The sequence below is a fragment of the Scomber japonicus genome, chromosome 15, assembly GCF_027409825.1.
Source record: "Scomber japonicus isolate fScoJap1 chromosome 15, fScoJap1.pri, whole genome shotgun sequence".
Taxonomy (NCBI): Eukaryota; Metazoa; Chordata; class Actinopteri; order Scombriformes; family Scombridae; genus Scomber; species Scomber japonicus.
The window spans coordinates 28,402,194-28,415,713 of NC_070592.1; the positions used below are offsets into that span (position 1 = coordinate 28,402,194).

Here is a 13,520-nt window from a genome sequence, read left to right on the forward strand (position 1 = left end):
TGTTGCAGTGTTTTTTAAGTCACTCTAATCAGCAGCAGATTCCTGAGTACAGACAGAGTGGAGAGCCTGATGACTGTCTGAGCAAAACACTATTGATTATTCTCCTCCTCTCCTTCAGTAACACTTTATTCTCTCACAGTATTCATATGAAATCTCTAAAACAAATGGCCTGACATCAAAAACTAAGGATGGAAAAGAAAAAGGAGAAAACTCAATGTCATGGATATGTTGCAAGAGGAAACATCCTCTCATAAGAATGAAATATTCCCTTTAGCATCTAATGCTTGAGAGTGCATGGTTAATTATAGACAAAGATTAAAGGGAAATATTGAATTGAACTGCTTTTCGTCCAATAAAGTTCTTTTAATTTGAAAGAGAATACACTTAAATCACTTAATTTCTAAAATCTAATGAGCCATATGATATTGAATATTAGTAATCATTCAACCAAAACAAATGCAGTTGCTGGGTGATCCAATCTTCCCACATATATGAAATATTCCATTATTCCATTTTCACACAGATGGTATCATGAGTTTCATACTGTGTATCAGATTAAATGTGCATGAAACAGTAACAATCATTGCAGTGCCATTGCATTAAATAGCTTTTGAACTTCTCTTATATAGCTCAGATGTATGCCTATAACAGTATCCAACTCAAATCACAAAATGCTTCGATGTTGCAAAATGAAACAATGAAATTAGGAAACCAGTTCATTTTAATGTTATACATACAATTGAATAAGTTAGTCAAATACACAGTGAGGTATTAACAGAGTAAATCTAAGGTAGACTAGTCAATCCAGCCAATCATATTACTGCTCTCATACAGTAGCTCTGAAGCAGCTGTGCCAATCACATTGAAGCATCACAACAACAGCACCTCAAATCTGCAGTCAGAGGCAGATGGAGGGTTTTTTTAACAGGTGATTACGATAACCATAGAAATAGATCATTAAATACATGAAGTGAAGTTGCTTCTGTCATTGCATTGGACCAACGCTATTTCAGCTACAGTTTCCACTGAATCTCACATTGTAAATGGTTAACATAGTTGAGTCATTTCTTGGCTAAAACAGTCCTCCTTTAATCTCAAATTGAAGATGTGAGTGAATTCCACAGAGAGAAAAAACAAAGAAATTGAATATTTTGAATATTAATTTGTCACAAAAACATGTAAAACACACCCAAGACTCCACCTATCTTGTTTATAATTATAATAAAAGATTATAAAAATGAAAATCATGAGCCAAGAAGCAACTTTTATCAAAATGTAAATGCATATTTGTAACATTAAATCTTGTGTTTTTCCATGTACAGTATTTCATTTTTGAAGTTCACACCGTGACTACATAAAGAGTTGAATGACGTTTATTCAACATTCACCTAACATTACAAGAAGCCAACCAACACCTGAATCCTCAAACTGAAGCTAGCTTGAAAACAGATAGCGACACTTGAAACTGGATTTCTGCAAACTACTGTAGGAATTAAACTGGTCTAAAGACTGTTTCCAGATCAGCCTGAGAGTACAGCTTTGCAATCAAGGCTTGATGTCGAATAACCTTAAAGAATTAAAAGCTACTTTCTTTAGAGAAGTTGAATTAGCTTCCCCTTATCCTTCCTTGTTGCTATACGCTAGCATCGAGACACACTTCAAGCCACTATTTTGCAACAATTTTCTTTATGTATTCTATTATCATGTAAATTCTTTTTATTTATCTTATGCCTCATCATGCATCTTCAAGACATTTAGCTATTAATAAATCTCTTATTTCCTAAGACATTGTGTTGTTTGTCTGCTTATTGAGACTGATTCACTGATTATACTGAATAAGAATCAGTGCTTCCTCTAGCTACTAATGAATTCTAACCAAAATGTGGATGCTGCCCAGATGAGGTTATGTTTTATATTAATAAAAACATCAATGTTCCAACAATTAGTTGGATGTTTGCACCATAATGCATTTCAAGAATAAAATATAAGATGGTACTTTTGCTTTGAAAAGGTTGCAAAGGAGGAAATGATGCACAGGTCCAATGTAAAGGTCTCTGCATGATGACTCAACATGCACACAGGTGACAGCATGCACAGTCCTACCAATAGTTTCACACTCGTTCAGTATCTACAGTTTGCTGTAATATGTCAAGGAATACAGTCATTTAGAAAAAAGATTTAAACAAATATTAGAAGCAGAGAGCTTTGCAAATGTTTTATGAGGAAGGAACTGCATGAAACATTTATTCAAACAAATGGTAAACATAGGGCCATTTAAAACAGTAGCCAGTTAAAACTTATTAATATCATGTGTGTAAAGTTGTATGTGGTCATTTTGTTATTTCAGGTGATTTAATCAAGGTGTAAACAGTGACACATAGACGTGTAACATCGTGTTTATTTGTCCCAAAACATCACATTATGGACTTTACAGTTTTACAAAATAGTGGAATAAGCCACTTACTCTGACATACACAACAATAACTCTAGAGTTCACCACTGCAGCATGCTCATAATATGCTAGCTGGCTTAGCCCAGGTAGCGTGGTTCCCCTGCAGGGTCACATGTAATGGCACTGAGCTCGGCACAGCTCTTCTCTAATCACACAATCCAGATTTATCAGATTTATCAAAATATCTGTCCTGCTGAGGCAATTTGATAAATGGAAGGAGAAGCTTCTGATACATTATAATGCACGGATGCTCATACCCATATTAATTTGTATATTGTTGGAGACTGATCTACTGCTGTTTGTGCATTAACAGCACTAAACATTATTTTCAATCATTTGCCAATTTAAAAAGGTTAGACAGTGTTTCAAGAGAAAATCAAAAATTCTAATTGATGTTACACCAGTAACAAATGTTCATTCTCACCTTAGTGTCAAAGAATTAATTTCCATGTATCAACGACTCACTTTGCACTGCCTCATTTGAATTAACCTCCTACCTGTTTACACCTCTCCCCCCAACTGTGTACAAAATACCACAAACAACAGGCAAAGCTAATTTAATTCACTGCTTGTGCTGTTTATTGTGCCCCCATGAAAATAGGGCCCTCAGAGTCTAGAGCTTTTCTAGCACCCCTGAGACATGCTTTGTTCAAGTCATATCAGAGTTACTGTAATTATGATTTTCCAACTTGTAAATAAAGTTTATTTCAACTTCCAAGACATAATTATGACTGTCTGAAAGCTCTGACATATCTGACTTACCACTTAATAATACAAAGTACCTGAAAACCAAATCCAAAGTATGTCATTCAATGAATCAAACCCAACTTTAATAGATAGAATGTCATTTGTCAGTGCACAGTATTCTAAACCCTCATTGTTGTTGTCAGATGACGTGACTCTCTCAAATAGGAATCTTTCCAACCCTTCCCATCCATCTGACAGAGCATGAATGCAGCATTAAGCACAGCGGTGCTTTGAGCTAAATGCTGATGAAGTCAACAGGGTTATTTTTGACTTGACAATGCTCCTCTAGAGACACAGTATAACTGTTTTTCTCAGGCTGACATAGAATCACTTTAACAACCAGTGATAGTTTGACAGTACAGGAGCAGATCACATACCAACATATTGGATGATGGCTATTTTCATCTACAATACTGTATTTTAGATATTATATTTTCATGTCTGTGTATTCTGAGCTCTTCTGTTTGCAAGCTTGCCTTAGTGTCTAGTGTTTAGTTGTGTGTTTGTGAAAAACATTCACATCTGTTCTTTACCCTGCAGTGCTTCGGTCCAGGTGTGTTCAGAGAGGATAATGGGAAAAGCTTAACAACAGGTGGCAACACCAAGTGAGTCAGATTATTGTGGGTTTTTCCCCTTCTCATTTTGTTCTTTTTTTTCTATTCCCTTTTTTCTGCTTCCTTAAACTGTCCAGATGGACTGCTTTCATCACAACAGGGAGTCTGGGGCTCAGTCCTGCATTCAACCTACCTTCTCCCACATATTGGGGGTTACACAAACAACTCATGGGCTTTGAACTGCTGATTCATTTCTAAAATGGCTGAAAGAAGTTGGTTATGTTTTCTCATGTGTCTGGTACTGTTGTAGCTACAGTAGCATGTGGCTAGTCGCTATATGCTAGAATTAACATTGGTTGCTTTGTTTAATCCCTGTGATGGCTACCAAGCAAAGCCAGAATCTCTTTGTTCAGGTTCCTGAGCTGACTGTGTTTTGGTGTAGATACTCGGCCAAAAGACAGAAAGAACATGTCATATTAATTTAACAGTGATCAGTTTAAAGTAAGTGTTTGGGTTTGGTACTTTATGGTCTGTGTAGGAAAAGATTGGAAGGTTAACACTGAAGTCACAAATGGAAGGGCAGGTTCGGCTCATTGTTACTCCCTAATACAATACGTCAAGCGATACCAGAGGATTCAAAGGGACACAAGGAGATGCCCAGAAAGATTAGGAGATGCCAAAAGCACCTGAAGATGCCAAGAGACATTAAAAAGATTGCAAGATACACCAGGAGATATCTAAAGATACCAAGTGACACGATGGGATGCCAGTAGGTGTTTTGGACTATTGAACAATAGGACACCTTGCGATTATAGTCCTGGGCATAGTATAGACCTTCTGGTATAGTATTAGACCTCCTGAAGCTGTTCAACCCTCTGACAACCAGAAACAAAACACACTGACGAGGGCCAGACATCAACTTGGTCAGAATCGTCATGCTAGCACAACCAGAACTGATGTCCACAACTGATGTCCACAACACAGCTGATTGTTTTCTCATTGAGTCAACATCACATCAAAACTTCTCAGTTCTAGTAGTAGTGGCATATTTGGAATTTTTGATGCAACTTCAAAAGCACAATCACCACTGATCCCCAAACTAAAGGTCCTAAAGCAATATTCCCAGCTTGGGAGTCGGGAGGCTGAATAATTTTCAAGATGAACTGTAGGTTTGACAATATGTGTAAGAAGATACACAAAATTAGATTCATTTTTATGGCTTTCCCTAAAAATATATTATATATTTTCACTTCTTCAAGCCTTTTCAAATTATTCAATGGAATTAATTCTGAGAAGAGAAAATTATCAAACAAACTGCTCACATCATGCATGTGGAACGTGTGACAAGAGGTCCCAAAGAAATACACTGTACAGTCATGTGGATGCTTACAGTCAGTCTCTGAGGAAGCTATACAGAAAATACCATTAAACACAGCAAAGCAGCAGTAGTATTGTGAATGCTGAGCACTGCATCTGATCACAACTGTACGCAATATTTGTCATCAAACTCACCTCTGTGCACAGGGACCGTGGCTTGGTGCAGGGCGGGTCACATGATCGGTCAGCCATGGGCTTGGCTGTCGGTGGGCATCCACCTGTGGATAAAAGTCCATAAGGTCAAACATCAGAGGTTTACTGCTGGGGTTTTTATTATTGCCAATTGTACAAAACAGTATAATGACCTCTGCAGGTAGTCACTCAATAACAATATTACAGATTATCCAAAAAAATCTATAAACTGTACAAACATGACCTAGATTCCTAACTGTTCTTCCAACACTAGTTTGTTGAGCTGGAGGCAGTGAGTATTAGAGCAGCCACAGCCGTCTGTCTTCCTGTCTCTCTGAAAACAACACTCACTAGAATTCAGCTCATTACAATGATACTCACCATGCCTTGTTTTGCTGGAATAATTTGATAATTAGCTGAGTTTGAAAAGCACAAAAAACTTCTACTCAAATCCCCAGACTGATTCAGGCACTTGTTTTTAAATTCATGCTTTGGCAGATAGACTGCAGCAAGGCTGAGAGTATGTATATATGCATCTAGATGAGATGAAATACTGATGGCAGATGATTTATTTTGTGCTTTGATTTACTGCATTAAAACGGTGTATGCAACACACAAAGATGAAGTGATGTCATGATGTTGGTCTGTTCTTACTCAATGTTGTAATACCAGAAACAAATATGGTGACATGTGAAAAATTCTTAGTGTCTATCCAAGCTGCCTAGTCTGTCTAAAATCTGGAATTTAATCGGTAACTGTTGCGACTGCTATCATGACACAACAACAGTTTGTTTTTAGATCAGCTTCTCTGTGTATGTTGAAGTCCCCAAATGCTTGATAAAGGTGTCCCACAGGGATCAACTTAAGCCACCTGCTATTTATAGCTATTTTATGCTGATGATGCCATCTTGTATTCCATGTACTCTGCTGAAAACAATGCCTTCTTAGGCCTTTACAGTCTGGATTTGATGATCTCCAGATTCATCTCTAACTGATCTCTAACACCATAAAACACAAAAGCAATGCATTTTCTATGTGCATGGATCTGAGATGTTCCTGCATTGATCCATTCCCTCAGAGGTGATCTAATAGATACAGCAAAATATTAAAAATACTATTATAATAGTAAGGTTTGATAGCAGATTATTTTACAAAACTCACATTCAGCACCTTACTGAAAAAAAAAAAAAATTGGATTCTTGATCCAGAACAGAGCTTGTTTCTCTCTTCAAAGCAGAACCTTGATACGCTTAACAATACGTAGTATCTATACTTGATTATGGTTATATTCACATAAGTGCCTCAGCGCTTCTCCTTCTCCCTCCTCTGCTGTGTGCTGCTCCTCTACTGTTGGTGTGTCTCTTTGACGCATACACATGCAGAACAGAGAGTGGGTGTGTTTATGTGTGCTTCAGAACATAAGTGCTGTAAAACAATCAGAAAATAACATTTTGTTACTCTGTATCTTGGCAAGCTTCTCACCGTGGTTGCTTGATCGCTCCATTCATTAACTTTGATTGCCTTGTGCTCACAAACACCAACAGACAAATCCTACATAGTATACTCACATCTTTAAACCACTGGCCAGCATTTACCAGAGAACCATTTGAGATGGCTATTGCGGTCAAGACTGAACATATGTGAGTTAACAATCAATCAATCAATCAATCAATCTTTATTTATATAGTGACAAATCACAACAAAAGTGATCTCAAGGCATTTTACACACAGAGCAGGTCAGACCGTACTCTTTAATTTAGCAGCACTTGGTGAGAGCAGCCTTTTTAAAGGGAAGAAAGCTCAGGCAGCACTGGGCTCTAGAGGCTCTAAAGGCTCACATCTAGAGGACATAAGTATACCTGTATTTTCATTCATAAATAAATTGCTGAGATGGTACAATTCAGAGTAAACAATCACAATACTATAACATAGGACGAGGTTGCTTCTTAACTTCCTCTCATCAACTCAGAACTATTGTAGGAAAGTTCTGGTCTCCAGTTAGCCTGGGTAAACCCATGCTCTCATTCCAGCGAGATTCCACTTAGCTCAGAAAGTTAGCATGGCCACCAAGACAAAATTTTCGCCTGAGATAGTGAACCAATCACAGAACAGGGAGGCGGGCTCATGGCGATGATGCCCATAGAGTGACTCTGTTTACATCCAGCATGGCGGTCGCTGCAGCAACCGTTCGACGCAGCAGTAGATTGTGTGCTAAATAAATTGGAAGGCTAGTTCACTTTGAAAATAGAACAAAAACTTGCACTACATGATTTTTCCTTCATAAACAGGAAGTGTTCACGTTGCTCCCTACAGGCTCTGAATACATCATCGTCTATCGTTGACATGATTGGCTGTAAGTTTGTCCAGTAGCGTACAGAAGCATTTGATCGACATTCGTTGATCCCACCTCAAATACGAGGAAATGAACGGCTCCTTGCCAGACCCTACCTCAGTCTCACATGAGACTGAGACGCGGTCTGGTGTTAGGCAGGCTAGCCTCCTGTAATATGCACCTTACTACTGGAATGAACTGCAAGACATCCTATGGGAAAATCCTATTGTCCTTTCACTGCTTTGAAATTACGTGCCTGGAGGCAAAGCAATAGGTATTATTTCCACCACTGGACTAAATCAATACTCATCGACAAATATACAAGAGGGAAGATACTATTTACAGTGGTGGGGGACCTACTTTTTACCCCTACTCAATCCACTGGTGAATGGATTTCATTTTCAGTCACTTGGTAATCAGGTTCATCCAGGGTTTTGCTGAGCTGTAGGCCGCGTAGGGTAAGGAGAGTGAATTCCCACTGAGGATAAAATAAGCAGGATAATGTAGACAGCCACTATAACTGACATTGATCCAACCACCAGACACTCAGATAAAACACGTCTGCGAAAACACGGTACTCTATCAGAGCTTCTTGAATATTTATTAGGAGGAATGCTCAAGGAGAGAGCTCAGTATGAATATTCATGAGGGGAACGCCACTGCTTGTGAGGACACTTTTGCAAGAAGGGAAAAAGATGCACTGTGCCAATCTGAGCAGCCGGATATGGGCATGCCATCTGGAGTGCTGGGTGCGCTGACATTCATCGTTCACTTAAGCTAAGAGCTGAGTGTCGTACGCTCACCTAACCCACAAATATGACATGGCTCCAGGCCTGTAGGAGGCAGGAGCTGTAAATAAAAGCAGATGCCCCAGATGAAAGAAATCCATTCTTCCATATAGACCTTCATCAAGTGGTATGCCAGTGGATAAGTGAGGGTTTGTGGAGCTGGAGAACAATGCCATTGGTGCTGAGCTTTGTGCTGACATGTGATGGACAATAGGATTAAACTTAGACTGTGGCAATGCTGGAGATTAAAAGCCTCATCTGCTTACAGTTTCCTGGAATTTGCTGTCAAGAAATGTTTCGAGAGCCATGTGGGGTTTCCGACACTGGGGATGAAACGGTTTTAAGTAACCTTTTCCACAGTATCACCCTGACATGCATATCATCAGACCTCGTGTCAGAGCTGTGGAAGCTTATAAACCTCATTTAGGTCACATTTACATCCACACTGTCTGGGTGGAGGCTACGGACTGATCCGCAGAGGCTGTCTGGGTATGCAGAACATCCTGGGTTATTTCCTACATTACAGGGACTGACTGTAATCAGATAATCTGCTATATAAAACAAGACAAAGAAAAGATCCAGGCTGGAACCAGGCATTTTGAACATAGGGCATTGAGCAGGATTGTCAATTAAATGTTTCTTTTTCCTTTCTGCTTAATAGACTAATGGATTAACTGACTAATTGTTTCACTTCACATATACAGTTATATGTATGTATTTCTGTGTTGTAAAATTACTACTCTCAGATCAATGAACCAACATATTGGCCATGACCCTTCTGTATTGTGTTTTGTGTCATTTGTTTTGATTTATTCATATACAGCAGAGGTCCCTAATAGGTGGTCCTATTGGTGGACCCAGGCGACGTCCTAGCCGGACCTGGGCCTATAACTGATGGTAAATTTGGTAAATTGAACCATTGGTAAATTTGTCCAAGCGTTTCTATTTTAACGGGCACAGCTTCTCCAGCTATTACAGTAAAAGCAGAGCAGTCCTCAGAAACGCATAGACCAATGTGCATAGTGAATCTTCTCACGTGACGCTAATCAGCCAATCAAATCCGTGCATTCAGACGTAGAGAGATCGACTGTCAGTGAAATACACACGAAGAAATAGAGGAGAGATGTTTTGTTATTTTTGAAACCTCTCAAGTAGAGTGTAAATACTAATGAATGAATTCTACTGTATTTATTTGACAGTCTACAATCTAGCCACTAGAAACAGATACTGATGGAACTACAATGCTACTTCAAGCTACAGAAAAACAACACAGACATTATGATGTTCTGTCCTTCACTTGAGGAAATGTTCACTAATTGGACCTCAGTGAATTTTAAATGAATGCCCATGATATGCATTATGTATATGTGCATACCAGCATCTTCCACGTAACCATATCAACCATATTACATCAGCGGATGCAGTTTGCTCACAGATATATTTCCATGGCAACTAATCAAGCTCCATCTCCTGGTCTTTGAACTCCACAAAAAGCTATCAAGTGGACCTTTTAGTCAGAAATGTTTTGTCAAATGACTATTTCCAAGGTAAAGAATGAACTTGATTTGAGGCAGTTTTGGGGATCAGTAGTGGTTATGTATCTGGTTATTGGTACCATGATATACAAGAACTAGTCCTGAGATAGCCTTGGGATAGTGTAGCTAATTGTTATTTTTGTGGAGCTGTTCCTCTCACTTTTGACCACTCTAACATTCTGTATATTAGTTTAAAGAGGCCTTTATTCCAGTTCACACTCAGTAGTTATCCATATGATCACCCAAAGGCTCAGGTAATATACATTATGCTTACCTGTGACATTGAGTCCATCTGAGCGCTGACACCAGACTTGGCGAGATGAGCCTCTCCATGGTCCAGTTCTCCACTTATATTCAAAACACTGGCCCTCTGCAGGAAGAGCATGGTCATGACTTTGTTAAAAGCTTTAATGACAAGTCAGCTAATACTGTAGATTCTACAGAAAATGTACAGAGGAGGTGAAAGTTCTGATCCCAGTTTGATCACAAAGCAATAGTAATTTCACGCTAATTAATGTAGGAAGCAATGATCACCTGGTCCTAGTAGTACCTCTGCCCCTTTAATTACTGTAGCCTCAGTGAATCACTCTATATCAGTCACACTGACCTGTACATGGCCGGGCCTCCAACTCCTGTTCTGGACACTGCAGCAGGTTCTCTGGGTCCTGCGCTACCACGGCTCTCGATCGGACCTGGACCGAGCCGAAACCCAGGTCATCTCCGCTCACACAGCTCAGCTGGCACGGGCTCCAAACTGTCCAGTCTGTCAGGTAGCACTCTCCTACAGAACATACAGAGAGGTCAGCAACTAAAACTCTAGATGTGCATTTAGTGGAACCATAATTAAAGAGCTTTGACATGAAATATCTTTGTAGAACACTCTCTTCTAATTGGAAATAGCGTTCAAGGATGTATACTGTAAATCCTCAAATAATGGCCAACGTTCAACTATTGACTGAATCATGCCGCAAATAACGGTTGGTCACTGATAATCTACATCGGGAGGAGTGGAATTACCTGTAGCTCACATAGTTAATACAGTATAAGGCCCATTTCTACTGCACTAAATCCATTGGTACAGTCATGACATTGCTCTCTTCTCTCATTGAAATACTGTTTTAATTCACTAATGTTTCCTATAGCTTCTACTTGTTATTCTACCAGGTCTTGTTGTTAATTTTTAATCCCTGTTGACATACCATCAGTGACAGAGTGCATTGGTAGCTGAATGCTTTCAGCACATGCCACATACTGTATCTGCAACCTTTCAAGCCATTCATCACCCTCTCTTTACTCTTCTTTCCTGTCCAAGTCTTCACTAACAACTGTCCCATAAAGAGGAAAGTGCACCCCCCCCCCCCTCCTCCCGTCCCTCAATTTGTTCTGGGTCCAATTGGTTTTATTTTAGTGAAATGAATAGTTAATCATTTTATTAATTCTTTTTATGATGTAGCAGTGAAGACTGATGGCTCTAATGATTATACAATAAACCCCACAGTTCATTTTTCACTTTACATTAAATACATTTCCATCATTATTGCTATGTTATATTTTCATGTCTTAGGTCAAATAGGACATGATATTGTGTGATAGGAGCTAAAAAATACACTCTCTCTGCTCTCTGAAACATGAATCAAGGTTTAATCACATTTATTGATCAGTCAGATCCACTATTGATGCTTTCTAAACACATCTGTGGTTCAACATTTGGTATAGACACTTTTTATGAGGAGATTCTTAGATCAGGTCAAAATTGGCCCAGAACATACTGCAGGGCTGTAGAATATGATCAGTATGTAAGGGTTAATGAAAACAACATTTCTGTTAAATGAGAAATGAGCAGCAGAATGATGATTATAACACGACTCCACAACACTGTTTTACTGATGCAGTTAGACCTGTGGATATATACATTGTTGAGGATGTGTTGAGTTTGCACAATGGCAAATTAAAAATGTGAAGAAGGAAAAATTAAATGTGATGAATTCTACTGAAAAAACAGGGGACATTAGGTATAAATGTCTGAGTTTAAAATAAGCATATTTCAAATAAAGATCTGGATGTCTTAATTGAGGGAAGTGAATAATTTAGCACAAGGACAAGAAAAGCTGTCATCATAAATATATATATACACATGATACTTGAGGCACAAAGAATGAAAATGTCTTTGCTATCATGGAATGCTGTGACATATTTCATTCAGGTACATCCATTCAAATGTCAGCTTCACTCTTTGCCTGTGAGAGAGTGTGTGACTGAAAAAAAAGGTCAATGACACACACTGAGGTGAATTCATAATTAAACCTCCTTTCACATAAAAAGTCAGATCCATTTTTTCATTACCATCATCTGCTCAGAATCATGATATTCCCAGCAAAGAGAAGATTCTCTGTTGAATAGGTCTGACTGCTCTCTTTGTAACGGCGAGGCTGATTTCAGCACATTTCTACATGTTTAATTAATCGTGAAAATATGGGCCGTAATTAAGATTATACTACAAAATCACATTTTCTCTGTCTGTCTCTCGTGTATTGAGAATGAATAGCTATGTTTCCACAAGTCATAATCGACACAAACAGAAACCATTTCCTCCTCTTTGACCTTGTGGCCCCAACTAAAGCCAATTAACTTGATTATGGGCTGATTACGCCCACACACTATCCAAGCTGAAGTAGTTTGTGTAAGAGTACATATGTACACACACACAGACACACACAAACACACACACACACACACACACACACACACACACACACACACACACATACTGTAGCTGCTGTAACTATAATCACAGTTTCCTCTCCTCATGTCAATGGAAGACTTCAAATCACTGCAACAACAGCTCTGAAGGCTTTCACTGAGGTACAATAAAAACCACACTGCCACCAACATGCATTTTCAGCTGTAAAAGCTTCCCACATTGTCCTCACTTTCCCTCCTCCCACCTGTTAACATCAGAGTGTTGCTTTGTGTGGCACACTCTGGAGCTCTAGTAGCTCCTACAATCAAGCACACTCAGTACTAAGTGCTGCCACAGCCAATTCTTTGTTGTTATTGGACCAGCATTATTATTACAGCTTCAGATCAACACACTGAATGCTGTCATATTTTTTATTTTGCCCCTAGACAACATTCAGCTGGTTAGACAGCATTCAATGTTACAACTAAACATCGATAAACACTTCTTCTACTCCTCAAACCCGCCAAACAATAAGCTGAAATGACTGCATGTTCTTTCCCTGCACAGTCTAACTTCAGGTCAGCTCTAAAGAAAGTCATTCACTCATCTATAAACACTTGAATGTATGGAATTTTGTAAGAGGAAATGACAAAAAAATGAAGAATACGTCGATTTTTTTACAGTTGAAGAACAGTTTTCCAACTTAAAGAGAGTATACTTTTAAGAGGAACTGTCAGCTAAAGGTTTCTCCACCTAATGTAACAAATAAGAAATAAGAAAATAAAGAACATTTAAAAATCAGAAAATTAAACCAAGCTTGAACATTTATTCTTCATTCAAGGTTCTTGTAGAGAATTAGATTAATTACTCAGAGACATTATTTTGGGTGAGTAATCTTATTTGTTTCCAGGAAAAGAGTGAGA

General features: G+C 38.7%; 1 protein-coding gene across 1 annotated transcript in view; it reads right to left on the reverse strand.

Moving 5' to 3' along the window:
• Window positions 1-13,520, reverse strand: part of thsd7aa (thrombospondin, type I, domain containing 7Aa) — a 182,229-nt gene that overhangs the window by 9,307 nt on the left and 159,402 nt on the right. The window contains exons 23-25 of the mRNA XM_053333754.1: window positions 10,525-10,698; window positions 10,192-10,287; window positions 5,266-5,348 (exon numbers count right to left, since the gene is read on the reverse strand). Of these exons, the coding sequence (XP_053189729.1) occupies window positions 5,266-5,348; window positions 10,192-10,287; window positions 10,525-10,698 (353 nt within the window). The remainder of the gene's footprint in view (window positions 1-5,265; window positions 5,349-10,191; window positions 10,288-10,524; window positions 10,699-13,520) is intronic.